Below are 13,787 nucleotides of genomic sequence, written 5' to 3' on the forward strand. Positions count from 1 at the left end.
GCCATTTGAACAATCAAGTCTTTATTTGCAATTACTCAACTCCCTTTTATTACACCACATGCACTTAATATATCAATTTAACAAAAAAATAGAGCAATATCTTTTTTTTCTATCATCATAACCAGGTTTAAAATGAACATCGAAATTACAAATTACATTTAAAAGGAAGCTTTTTGCTTAAGTATAGCTATGGCAGACCTACATCAGGTTTTAAATAACTACCTTCCATTAATCAATTTCATTTTACTTATTTCATACCGTCCCAATGATTTTTTTTTAAATGTATCAATTATAAATCAATCCCTTTTTTCTGTACATAAATAATGTCCATCTCATATAATAATATGGAGAGGAATGTTCACTTTATTCTAAATATATTAGATGTATTATTTTATATCAACTGAATACTTTAATATGTCATTAATATCCTGCATTACTGTAAAATTACAGTATCTCAATACACAATAAGCCCTTTTAGTTTTTGTTCTGCAGTTTCCCTAGAGTCACCTTGGACACTGGCAGCCAAATGTTCTCCTTATACAAAAACTCTATCTTTTGAGTGCTGACAACCACTCCACAGAGTAACTGCTCCTTTCCCCTTTGTCTATTGTCTGTTATACTGTATTTGCGCAACAGTACGGGGGTCACGTGGTTCTGGATTACTGGGTTGAAACAAGGGACATGACTTGGCTTGGCTCTAATGGAAATGTTACTCAGGTACGCTACTCTCCAGTCATTGTTCAGATTGTGTATGATCAGGGAGCATTGTCAGTAGTAGCGCACAGAAGCAGCGGGCACAGTATAGAGGTATGGAGAGGCTCGGGGGCTGTATGGCAACGTGCAGAGGTGAAACGCACAACACGGTAAGGAGGCTCAAGCAACTTTTTTTGTTAAGCGTGAGACGTAATAATGACTACAAAATGACTACAACTGTCTTTATTGAAATAAAACATAACCCACGTCTTCGTCGTTACAGTATATTTCACTTGAAAATACAGTAGTTAAAATGTGTAAATATTATTGTTCTGATTCTGTTTATTTGTACTGCAATGCTGTTTAAATGAAGTTGCAATGAAAGTAAAATCATTTTGCGATATTCTGTTTGTTCTGTTTTGTGTTTTAAGAAAATGGATATACGCTGTCATCAATATTTTCTTTTAAAAAATGTTAAATTTAAGGTCATTCTGCTCCTTTGTAATAATGTCAGATTGGTTTTTACGTTTACTGTATCTGATTCTTTGATGCAATGGTAAATGTTTATAATCGACGGTACTTACAGTTTTAAGCTTTACAAACTCTCTCTCTCTCTCTCTCTCTCTCTCTCTCTCTCTCTCTCTCTCTCTCTCTCTCTCTCTCTCTCTATATATATATATATATATATATATATATATATATATATATATATATATATGATCTACCTTTCCGCCATTGGACATGGTGATATCATACCCGAAAAAGTTTAGTTTGGTGTTTTCTAATTTACAGGAGGGAGGCAGGACACTAGAATCCAAACCGCCCAATAAGGTTCTATGGGGATTTCTGACCGCCGTTTTGTTATTAACTTGTATTGCAATTACTGTTATAGGAATTCTAGGATTTAAACCAAATAACCAAAAGGTAAGATTTATGGGATTCAGTATACTTAAAAATACTAAAAGAAACTTAATGCATTCAAACCAAACGTTTCCACTACAGGTATGTCTGTTATTTTGAATGTTAGTTCTGGATGTGATTAAACATACTAGCATCAAAGAAAGAAAGAATACAAAAATAAATTAGCATAAATCCAACTTTAAAGTTTGCTTGCCAAGTTTAGAACAGATATAACTTATTTGCACCAGCATTATCACTGGTCCCTCTTTTCATCTGTTGAAAATCAATGTACTTGCTTGTATGTTATCCTGAACTTGTAGATATTTTAAAGAAAATGCTGTAGCATTAACAGTTGATATTGCTTTCTGATGCTAAATAATGTCCTGTGTTTCACTACAGTGCCCTTGCTGCAATAAGGCAATTTTGACCTACCATAATAATAAATAGAAAATAATAGAAAGAACCAGTTAACTGGTTTAAAAACCAATCTTCATAACAGAGAGCTTTAATAATGCTGCTATACTAATAAGAGGTAAAACTTGATTTGAAGCATTGAAGTGCTTTTTCAGAATTAATAACTTGTTCCTTGTTCAAAATAATTGCATGTTTCTGTCAAAAAACAAAACCACAAGGTTGGTAGATCATTCAAACCCTGTTAGTTTTGTTCAATAAGCCAAACTATGCCATATAGTCTTTTTTTCAGATCGTTCGAATATCGTTTCAAGACCAGTCTGGCTCCTTGGTGAACCAGTCTGCCTTAGTTGACAAGCAGAAGGATGTAGTAACATATTACGTTACGTCCCAGACTAACCATACTACGGCAGTGCTGTTTGACCTGCAAAATGTGAGTAAGTCAACATCACCGGACACTACCACAATAGGTAACACTGTAAATGCCTACAAATTAACAGCAATAATATTAACAAAGTAACAATAACATGTTCTATGTAACCACACACACACTGTAGCAGTACCCATGACATTTGTGGTAATTTTTCACATGCTTTATGATTACTTGGGTTTATCTGTGTTTTTCAGTTACTGTAGACATAACAAACACACTATCCTGTGTAAAACAGAAATCCCATAGCATGATATAGTTTACCAGTCAGCAGCAGCCCTTTTCAGAAACAGACCATTACTCCAAGTTAAGTTCTTGTAGGCTGCCAGAAGATTTTCTTTACATAAACTCTCCTTTGATCTTAACCCTTTGCATTTGGGTGTGTGTATGAAGTATGTGTAGTGGTATATGAAGATTATTGATTGTTTTCTATGCTCAATATCTTTTCCCAGGGTTTATTATGTTACAAGCCTGATAACCAAGACACATGCTTCCTGCGGAAAATGGAAAGTGCCGATTTAGAAAATGTTCAGACCATTCTGAACATGTCAAAACACAAGGTATGTATCTCTGCAAAATCAACTTCTTTAAACTGTGCTGCATAGGGTTATCAGTGTGATCTTCTCCTGCTAATTTGAAGCATGGTGGTCACCTTTAATCCCCTGACCTCCACCACAATTTTGTGAATGCAATCAACTTAAGTCAACTGGCAGATTATGTAACAAGTAGCTTTACTGACAAACATAACATCAATATAACAACTGAAGCAAAATAAATGTAAAAATCAGAACCCTGAAACTTGCCAGAGTCACTTGTCAGTGTACATTTGATTTCTGTAGACAGTGTGTAAAGGTCAGTTAGTGGAAAATGGCACTTGAAGCGCGTTTGCTCTGCAGAGCCCTGATCCTGTTACCACCCAATATATTATTACAGGACGATTAGACAAAGGTATGTCTGTATTAATCCTTACTGAAATACACAAGTAATGATGTATAAAGACCTTAGAAACACAGTTTTAGTGGAGTTAATGAAGTGAAGCACCTAGATTTGGTTTCAGTAGAATGGGTTTTTCTTGGATCATGCTGTATTCAGGTACAATGCTGCAGAGCAGTGTGATCTGCCACATGATCCTTGACATTTCCATTAAAACGTTTTTTTTTTTTTTTTTTTTTTTTTAAGAAGAGAGGCAGAATAATTGTGTATCAAAACATTATGCAATAGCTTCATTTGCTAGGAATCTCTGGAATACAGCACCCCGGAAAGCAGTGTTGCCTGAATGTGGGATATGCAAAGACAACAGACTTGCCAAGACAAGCTTTAGGCTGCACACAAGTTAGAAGGTTCCACGAAATGCAAACTCAGAGCAGTGTAATGCCAACAAAACAAAGAGAAACTTGATCCAGAGTGGTAAAGATCACTAGATGGTGCTGTCTATTACTGGTGTGCCCTATGTTAATAATAAAACAGTATTTTAATAGTTGCAACATTGTTGTTCCAACTCTGAAGCACTACTGCATCTGTGGAAGAATCATGCCGCAGATAGAGAAATTAAAGGAACTGGGTTCTGAAATGAGGCCCTAGATTGCCTTCCTCTCAGCAAAGCAAGCACTTGTGAAACTGAACTAACAAAGGAAAATGCAAACTTATATTAGCAATACAACCCACTAAGATGTTTTTGGTTCTGACTTAAATTACTTAATAGGCAGATGAGTAAAGCATTACTACAGCATGCCCACCTACCGTATGCACTACTATAGATCTGTATTGTGATCAATTGCTTGTCCATTGATAGCTAGCCTGTGTTCTATAACACAGAGCACCACATGCTTCATGTTTCTTATTCCATCCAAAGAAACCGTGGAAAAGGTAACAAGTAAAACTCTCAGGCTGATTTCTTAGGAGTTAATTAGTGAAGAAATAGGATCTGGGGTAGAGGTAATTACCAATCATTGCGGTCTGCTTGCTGAGGCAAAGAGGCCTGAGAGAAATTGTTTGGTTTTGAACAAAGCCTACAATTGATGGATTCTTAACACAAGGATTGCCAGATAGTGAAAACTATGTACTTTTTTCTAAGGTGAATCAGTTTTGGTTGCAAGGCAACCAGACCAGATATCATACAGAATTCTTAGGTGTCTTGGGAAGGAATCAAGTGGAGCCCCTGACAGTAGGGAAACCATTGCAGACCCTCTGTGATCGCATACCCATCTTCTGGGTGAGGAAAGCTCAAGGTAAGTGATGATTGTCAGTTAATGTAACATATGAAGTATGGAAATAGAATGGGCCCAATTCAACTACAGCGTGGCTATTTTATGATTTGATAATGGTTATGCCTTGTTTACTTGTATTAGTAACTTGTATTAGTCTTTGCAGCGCAGAGACCCTTTACATACAGTATTCACTGGCCTAGACTTTCCAAATATACTGGATAAAAATATATTTGTTTGGATTTATGTGGGTGTGGCAGGCTGGCGAGTGGATAGAGGCCCAGAGACAGACTGCAGTTCAAAAAAATAACTATTTTATTATAAATAAACACAAAATGAAAGGGCACAAGGGCCAAAACAAAACAATTTAAACACAAAGAAAGACAAAAAGCAAAACTTACAAAAATAACAGTTTCCAGGCTGGGCGATGCCTTCACTGGATTTAGAAAATTCAAAAACCACAAAACAAACACCAACCTGCTTCCTCAGCTCCCTCTCTCCAAATGAGAAGCAGAGGCCTCCTTTTATATCAGGTGGCTGGGCGCTGATTGATCGTTAATCAACCTAATCAACTAATCAACCCCAGCCACCTGAACATAATAAACCCAGGCAGGCAGGGGAAGTTAACCCCATCCCTGCCAATTTAAAAGGGCAGAGCTTTGCTCTGCCACAGTGGGTTTTTCCCTTCCAGCAGAAATCCCATCAAATTAGGTCTCTCTTTAATGAGTTAAAAATCTGAGTAATTATATATATATATATATATATGCGCAGTATGAATATTAATGACCAACACATGAATGGCCTTACAGAAACAAAGTGTGTAAGAAATAATACACACCATGAAGAAAGCTGCTTCTAGATCCCTGGTGCATGTTAATTTGTTGCTCATTGGCAACACTGTAGAAAAAGAAATGTGATACAGCAGTAAAACACTGTGACCTTCTGACAAGTGCTCTTTTGTGGTGCTGTAAATAACAAGGACAACTTTGTCCTTAAGACTGTAGTAACTCACTGATACACAAGTCCACAGATGACAGATTCAGCTGTACAGTGGTCCAGTCTTTGTTTTGGTCTCAGTCTGTAAACGACCTTTTTCCTTGTCTTTCACAGGTCCAGGAAAACAAAGATTAATTTACTTCTGCATTGATATATGCTTTCCAAATAACATCTGTGTTTCGGTCTGCTTTTATTACCTTCCTGACTGAACCGCATACCATCATGCTAAAGGAACAAAGTGGCCTTTTTTTCCATGCCGTCTATCTACTTGAATACGCACCCTGAAAAAAAAAACTTTGGTAAACTTGAGCTGCATTGAACACTGACCAAAAAACAAAGGGCCAGGTTTAGTAAGCTTTAACTCAGTAGAAAGTCAGCACCCTTTATTTGCAAAAGGAATGTTATCCATCCAAAAGTTTAGACAGCCTAACTTCCTTTTTGAAGGAAATAGTGCAAATTACAAACTGGCAAAAGCATAGTAAATTTGGTCCTTACTAAAAAAAAGTATAATGCTGTATGTTTTTTTTTTTTACAAAGGTGATATGTGTTAATAATTTTTTATGGCAATAACTGTAGCATTTGTAATAGCTCCTGTATATAAACTACATACGTTTTTTTTAAGATGAAACAAATATGTGAAAATGGGAGACGTTTTGTTTTTCTTTTAAACCAGAGTGTCACAAAGCTAAAGGGAAACAGAAGCTCTGTCTAGCACTTGCACAAATGTATAATTTGGAGCAAGTTGTTCCAAAATTGTGATTTAAGAGAAGATACTATTGCCCAGATATTCAAAAAGTTTGCGCACCGCACAGAGGGTTATTCCCGACTGCACAAAATGTGCCATATTTGAAACTTCTTTTTGCGTGCCACAATCCGTTTTGCACTGTGCACAAATATAATGCTGGAGTGGCCAACAATTTGCGAGATCCTGTTAGAAAGTATGTGCTAAGCACAAAACCAGTTTTGCGAGGCACAAAATAACGCTTTTAAAAACCAAGCCCTAACTCCACACACATCACTCCAGCACTCACTCACCCAATCACTGAAGTGAAATGCAGGCACTTTCTGAGGTATTACAACAATGGAAAACACCCAATGTTCTGTCCACATCTATATAATGATTATATTCAAAAGAATGACTGTAATAGCAGCATCACTAGTTTTAATACATGTTTAAAACATAAACATGGAAGCTGCAATTATGATCGTTCTTTTGGAGTGAAAGAAAACTAAATCACTTTCCCAAGCATGCTTTCTTGGTGCTGAAAGAATAACTCCCAAAACAGAATCAAGAGTACAGCACGGTATCATAGTACATACCATCGGTGTGTAACATAGACCGAGCCGGCAGATACTAAACAACTACCTATATAATGCTTTAACAGACACATACAGCAGTATATCAACCCTAGATCGATCAAGCAACAGGTTGCAACTCCTTACCTTGCACTCACATAGATTTTAATATCAAAGACACTAGTAGGCTAGGCTACTGATTACTGTTCAGCCCGTTTTATTTAAGTTCAATTAATTGCCCCCCAGGTTGGTCAAGCAAGTAGCCTTTTTTGTAGCTGAACATGCAAACAAAACTGTAAATATATAAGATATAGAATCTCTATAAAAATCACTAAACAGCACTTCCATCAAGTTGGGCACTTCTTGCTGTCTAAAACTTTTAAATAGAGGCCCGAGAGCTGCTGTGTTGATCCTGTGGTTTTAATTTGTTGTTTTTAATATAGTAATGTCACATATCACATAGAGCTCTTTTTCATTTGCCATTTTTTAAACTGTTCTGCAGCTTCTGGTGAGGTGGCAAACAAGTGCAAGGTATTTGTGTCATTTTTAGCAAATCCAAACATTTGATGTTTGTATGAATCCGCATGTGAAAAACATATTTTTTATAAACAAACTTATAAACCCTATAAACAGGGTCGTGATTATATAATATATATATATATATATATATATATATATATATATATATATATATATATATATATATATAATATATCTATATATATAAATTTTTTTTTTAACAAGCAATTCGTTGTTGTTCAACCAGTCAAAGTCCAGTCAAAGCAGCTACATTGTACAAATATTATATACTTAGATATTATAGTACTGTGGTTACCAGTGGATCACACCAAAATGTTATTTTCCAGTTCAGAATTTTCCCTTTAGGCTATATATAATTTTTTGTAGCAGGTTTTTTTTTTATTTATTTATTTTTAATGGGAAATGTGTGATCAATGTGAATTGAGTAACCAATTCCATAGTTTGTCTGCTGTTTTATTCCGGTGTTTACTGGTGATACATCGATTTTATTTATTTATTGTATCGGGGGTGTTTTATCAGTTTTTATCAGTTAAAACCGAAAATCTGAAGCCCCACATATAATGCATCACACCTGTCATCAATAAAGTAGTAGAACAGGGCCTGACGTTCACTTTAATGCCTGATGCCTCTGCTGTTCCGGTAAAATTACAAATAAAAACTATTCTAAATTTACCGAGCAGAAATACATCAGGGGTCCCAGCAAACAAAATATAATGCTGTGCTAATAACATGGTCCATATTCCAGTGCTGGGGAAGTGTGCATACACACACAAAGAAACAGGTCAGCCTTCTCAGACGAAATCTAGCAGTGAAGAAGCCGTCTCCTCACCCCAGGACACTGTCGTTAAAGGCCAGGCACACAACAGCTTTCTGGAGACCGCTGTACTCTCTCTTGATCTCGCCCGTCTCTACACACCATAGCCTGGCCAGGTTATCTGATGAGGCTGAAACAACAAAAAAGAGATAAGCAGGTTGTAATTGAAGACTGGTTTCTTTGTCTCACAACAAGAATCGTGATTACACCCATTTGCACATTATTTTCCTTCAACCCACAAGTGGGTAGACATTTCCTGAATATAGCAGAATCAGAATTTCTCAGACTACAGCAGCTTTCTTACCCATGACAATGTACTGTGAATCCCCAGAGAAGGCGCAATCCCACATCCATCCACGAGACGTCTCGCCCGGGTTACTGCTCTTGATGCTCAGCTCTGTCATAACAGAGAAGTTGGAGGTTCTCCATATCTTGCAGGTCTGGTCAGCAGAACAAGTAGCTAAGAGTCTGTTGGGTAACATTAAGAATAAACACATTACAGGCATAACACCCTCCAGACACATTTCTAAACTATGGTTTTCATTTTGTTAGGGGCAGGTGAAGCTCTGCACTGGCAGAAAGGTGTGGGTTCCAGGCCACTCAGCTAAGAAGCGAATGAATACCTTAGACCAGTGAATGGATACCTGCTGTAAAGGATCCATTCACTGGCCTGAAGTCACAGAAATAATCTCAACAAACTTTGCCTGCTCAGAAGAGAACTTCAAAAGTGTCCACTTACGTAGAATCTGGGCTAAATTTACATCTGAGGGCGTATCGTTTGTGTGCTGGTATTTTTGTCTTGGGAATCAGCTGTGTCACCTCCTCTCCAATGTCTCCAGTCAAATTCCACACGTAACAGTTTCCCTACACAAATAAAGACACAAATGCCCTATTTACTATATCATCATTTGCGGATGTACACTTTAGATTCACTGGATGTTTAAATTGAAAGTTAGTTAAATTGTAACCTGCAAACTAATTCAGTTCTGCGTTTCAATGTATGATTGAAGGAAAAGGCTACATATGTATTTACAAGCAACCCATTTAAAACGCATTTAATAAAATGTGATTGTTGGAAACTTCTCTGCATACATTGTATTGGTAACTTACTGAGCTGTTGACAGCTGCCATGTAGCTGGCGTCAGGATCAATATGAACTGAGTTAACTGAAACCTCTGGCTCTGGAATCAGCTGTTCGTTATGATCAGTTTTAAGATCTCGGATATGAATAACTCCACTCTGGTCACCAACAATAAGTTCTGCCTTAAACAACAAATCAAATTAAACAATTAAACAAACATTTTTTGTGCTACCTTTGTAAAAATCATTGTGATGAATTATCATAATGCAAACTTAAGTTTTCTGTAAAACATTGAGTTCACATAGCTATATTATCTTTCACCAGTTGAAAACCATTTTATAAAGTTGGCAAACCATTTTATGAAGAGGGTAAAATAAATGCAAACACAAATTAGCTTGGGTTGGACGGACGGACAACTTATTTATTTTTTCATAGCCTGTGTATGAACTAAGGCCTGGACCAAATCAAAACTTTGACCCACCCGCTAATCACACATTACAAACCCAGTATCGATAGCAGGTTCCTTCTGGGGTAGAAGGAATAACCTTCTGATAAACAAAAAACAAGCCATCGGTACCAGGTTTGTAATTTTACAATTAGCAGGTGGGTCAAAGTTTTGATTTAGTCCAAGTTAGCAGAAATATTGGCTACCTAATTTGGATGTAAGCAGACACAGTTAATAGGTGCGTTGACTTGAAAGATCCGTTTGCACTGCAGATTCCGTGACCTTACAGAGAGAAATGGAAATGGAATGGCTGGATATTAATGCCTGGATTTCTGTTAATCATTTTTAATTATCTGCATCACATACTGCCCCTCACTATTTCTCGACTTCAGGAGGGGTATAACATGCTGACAGTGAATTGTACTTTACTGTATAAGGCTATGACTAATTTACTAATGAAACAGTAGTTGTAAATCTTAGATGATCAAAATACATATTCACAATCTTCTGTATTGGTGTGTATATTGGGTGGGTGTTGTTTTTACTTGTATATACGAAAAACAGAATCTTCACTTTTTAAATTCACTGGTCTAACCTATTATTTAAGGAAGTCTGCATTTTGTTTGCATGCTACCTTAAGTCCCAGATCCTGGCCATGCAGTCCTCCCCACCCGTGTACATCAAGTGGCCATCCTCATGAAACCCAACTGAAGTGATGTTCTTGCTGAGGCCATCATAATTGATCACAGGGTTGGGGTTATTCGAGTTCAGATCATACATTCGAATGTGCTGGTAACCTACAACATAAACATAAGCGTTGTTAGTAAAACAGATGCATATTCGCAACTGCTAGTTGTGTAACCCATTCTTCAAGAGCAATAGCCCACTCTTGGTTGTGTCATAAAATTCATACTAATATCAATAAAAAAAAGCAATTCAAAAGAGTTGGCATAGCTGCAGAGAATTTACAGACATGACCAAACCTTTTAAGGTTTTTCTAGAGTCTGCTAAACCTTACATTCTGTATTCAGAAGGAAATACAATGTTAAAAACAGACATTTGGTTTACCAGTCTTACCCCTTATGGCATATTTACATGAATAAATGTTTAAGTAATACTGCAAGGAAGCTTACTGTACTATTACAAGTATAATTGTTTTTTGTACATATTTTAGCTCTTTTCCCCACTTTACATGACCTTTCATGTTGCTTCTAAGAACTTTTTATTTGGAAAATACTCATATCTACAAAATATAATCTAATCACAATTATGTGTGTCTGACAGTCTCACAGTACCATCCATCTGCCTAAACCAGAACAAACCTACCTGCTGCTGCTATCATACTGCGATCTGGAGTTATCTCCAGATTTTTTTTTTTTTTTTTGCACCAGTTCAAGTTAAATGTTTAATAAAGCAATACGTATTATTTTGTCACTATGTACAAACGATAAACTATTTTCTAGTCACGTAGAGCTTTGCGCTGAGCAGTGTCACTTTCAATGATGTTAAAGCATTTATTTCTTATCTTTGTAGTAAGCCACGACTATGGTACATTTTTATTTTTAAGTCCATGGACATACTGTCACGTCATCTGTGACGTCATCTACTATTGTTCAAATTATTCATTACAGTGAACTTCCTTCGATCAAACTCAATGCTAGCAAATGTAAACAAACTAGAATACTAACAAAGAACATATGAATGTTTTAACCACTTTAAACATATTATCTTTTAGTTTTTAACATTTGGTTACTCTCATAAAGTACTTCAAAATGTAGGCTTACACAGAAACATTATGAAGCCCAACTTCTCGGCATGTAAGAACAAGCCCACCGTTCCAGTACAAGGGAGCACAAACTTTATTTTGGCTGTACCGTGTCAGAATACCAAGCGCCCCCCCTTAAATCCCTGTAGATAACAAAACTACGTAATACCTGTAATGGTAGCTTAACTGTCATCTCAGAAGCATTAAGACAAGTTTTTAAATTTGCTTTGGGTTTACGACAGAAATTATTATTAATAATAATAATAATAATAATAATAATAATAATAATAATAATAATAATAATAATAATACAACTACCCGACACGGCACTAGATAGCATTTTATTGCGCTTATTATTGTATATGTACCGGTACTGATCCTGGCGACAGTGTTACGCTGCTTTTTGGATGTTCTATTCACCCCAAGTTTGTTTATTTATTTATTTATATTCACATTTTAATTGTATAATACTAGCACAGAGTTTGTTTGTTAACAGACATGTTTTTTTTTTTTTTGTATTCTTCGTTCTTGTTCAGTTATAGCTATACGGCCTTGTGCACAACAGGGCTCTGGGTAGCACCGCCCCAGTCGGGTATGAGGATGCTGGCATTGTATGGTGCTGACACATGCCAGGGCACAGTATGGATTTTTACAAAAATCATGAAAACAATGTGGCACGCTTTCATAACAGTGACAGAACAATGCAGCACGATCCTGCAGACGTCGTGGGAACAAGGTAGTTGCCAAGTGTGTGTGTGTGTGTGTGTGTGTGTGTGTTTTTCTTCTTTCAGACTCGTGTTGTATTGTCCAATATTTTACACAATACAAATAAAAGCAGATAATTGTTATAATTTTAACTACTAGTAGTAGTTGTATGTAACAGCATTCACTGATATTCAAACGAAACGGTAACGTATACATCACGGATCTTTTTTTTTTTTCTGCCCTGGCTGTCTTCGCATGTTACCCCTTCAAAGGGTCACAGATACCTGTTGGAGACTGGTCAACAGCTATTTTCGTGTTGCTTTCGGCTGTCTCTCGTAGTGCTGTGAAACTTCTCCCCGCCCCTTTCGCGGATTGGAAATGGTTATTTTTGGTTTCGGGATAAAGAAAATGTGATATATATATATATATATATATATATATATATATATATATATATATATATATATATATATATAGCGCTAAACACTTTCGCAAGAGCGATTGGGGTTTGGTTTGATTTGGTCCCGCCCCTATATACAAAGACTTCCCTGGTGTGCCATGCAGTGGCCGGAAAATAAGCTACAAGCCACATAGCTTTACACTCTACGACGAGTATTCACTCATTATGCACTCAATTCCGCTGTGTGCCTGCCAGAAGCGAACGGTGTGATCGTACCCAGCTGTCGCTAGGACAACCGGATCGCTGCCCACAGTGCCTTGGTTTGCATTCATTTTAGCGGGAATTCTGCATACACCCTTTCGCCAACTGGGAAAAGTATAATAATAATAATACTTTTGCTGTTTCTTTGCAGCCAGACATTGTGAAAGTATTTTAAGAGGACAACATTTAAAATAACAATCGTTTAGTGTTATAAACGAAAAGTATAGCAATGTAAAGATGATTAGTTTGGCTCACTGTAATTTGGGATTCAATCTTACTGTTCAGCAGGAGTCTAATATTATGTCGGTGAAAAACCTTGTTGACATATAGACATAGTATACATCTGGTTTTTACAAAGATATTCATTTACTGTAACTTAAGGACAACCGCTAAAGTTTTAATTTGGTGTAAAGTGCCTGTCTGCAGACACAGTAAAAAGAACAAAACTACTTGATATATGTGCATACAACATAGTCGTACAGTATTGCTGAGAGACTGCATAACCCGTACACCCCCGCCCCCAGAACAGTCTGTTGACAAAAAGGCGTTACTATTGTAAATGTTTCAAAAAGCTAGCTGTCCGTACAGTTGACAACAAATTATATTTTGTCTAACATAATCAAAAATATTGTATCAGTATGCCTTACAGAAAAAATAAGTTTTAACTTCCTACCGATTGTTTACTCCGAGACACTCCCCCTCCCCCTCCCCCAGTTAAATCTTCCCTCAGACAACACACATTCGAGGTAGGAAGTTCCGAATTCAAGATTAAGATCCTGTTTCAGAAATGCACACCAGAAATAGGAAAATGAGTCCATTAGTGTATATTTTTTTAAAAAGTAAAAT

General features: G+C 36.6%; 2 protein-coding genes across 3 annotated transcripts; one reads left to right on the forward strand and one right to left on the reverse strand.

The window, feature by feature from the left end:
• The first annotated feature begins 39 nt into the window (after nucleotides 1-39).
• On the forward strand, nucleotides 40-7,523 carry LOC121300922 (BRICHOS domain-containing protein 5-like). The gene is made up of 6 exons (XM_041229912.1): nucleotides 40-863; nucleotides 1,486-1,617; nucleotides 2,285-2,437; nucleotides 2,887-2,994; nucleotides 4,509-4,662; nucleotides 5,749-7,523. Exons 1-6 carry the CDS (start codon nucleotides 810-812, stop codon nucleotides 5,841-5,843), a joined length of 696 nt encoding a protein of 231 aa, XP_041085846.1. The 5' UTR covers nucleotides 40-809; the 3' UTR covers nucleotides 5,844-7,523.
• Nucleotides 7,524-7,709: 186 nt separating this feature from the next.
• LOC121300925 (target of rapamycin complex subunit lst8-like) lies at nucleotides 7,710-13,657 on the reverse strand. Of its 2 annotated transcripts, none has more exons than XM_041229916.1 (6): nucleotides 13,615-13,657; nucleotides 10,445-10,607; nucleotides 9,395-9,547; nucleotides 9,024-9,148; nucleotides 8,589-8,752; nucleotides 7,710-8,414 (listed from the first exon to the last, which is right to left on the reverse strand). In XM_041229916.1, the coding sequence occupies exons 3-6, from the start codon at nucleotides 9,413-9,415 to the stop codon at nucleotides 8,296-8,298; spliced, it is 429 nt and encodes a 142-aa protein (XP_041085850.1). In that variant the 5' UTR covers nucleotides 9,416-9,547; nucleotides 10,445-10,607; nucleotides 13,615-13,657; the 3' UTR covers nucleotides 7,710-8,295. The 2 variants fall into 2 exon arrangements, with proteins under 2 accessions (XP_041085850.1, XP_041085849.1); XM_041229915.1 differs by lacking the exon at nucleotides 13,615-13,657 and adding an exon at nucleotides 12,565-13,116.
• Between the last annotated feature and the right edge of the window lie 130 nt (nucleotides 13,658-13,787).

This window comes from Polyodon spathula, chromosome 26 (assembly GCF_017654505.1).
Source record: "Polyodon spathula isolate WHYD16114869_AA chromosome 26, ASM1765450v1, whole genome shotgun sequence".
Taxonomy (NCBI): Eukaryota; Metazoa; Chordata; class Actinopteri; order Acipenseriformes; family Polyodontidae; genus Polyodon; species Polyodon spathula.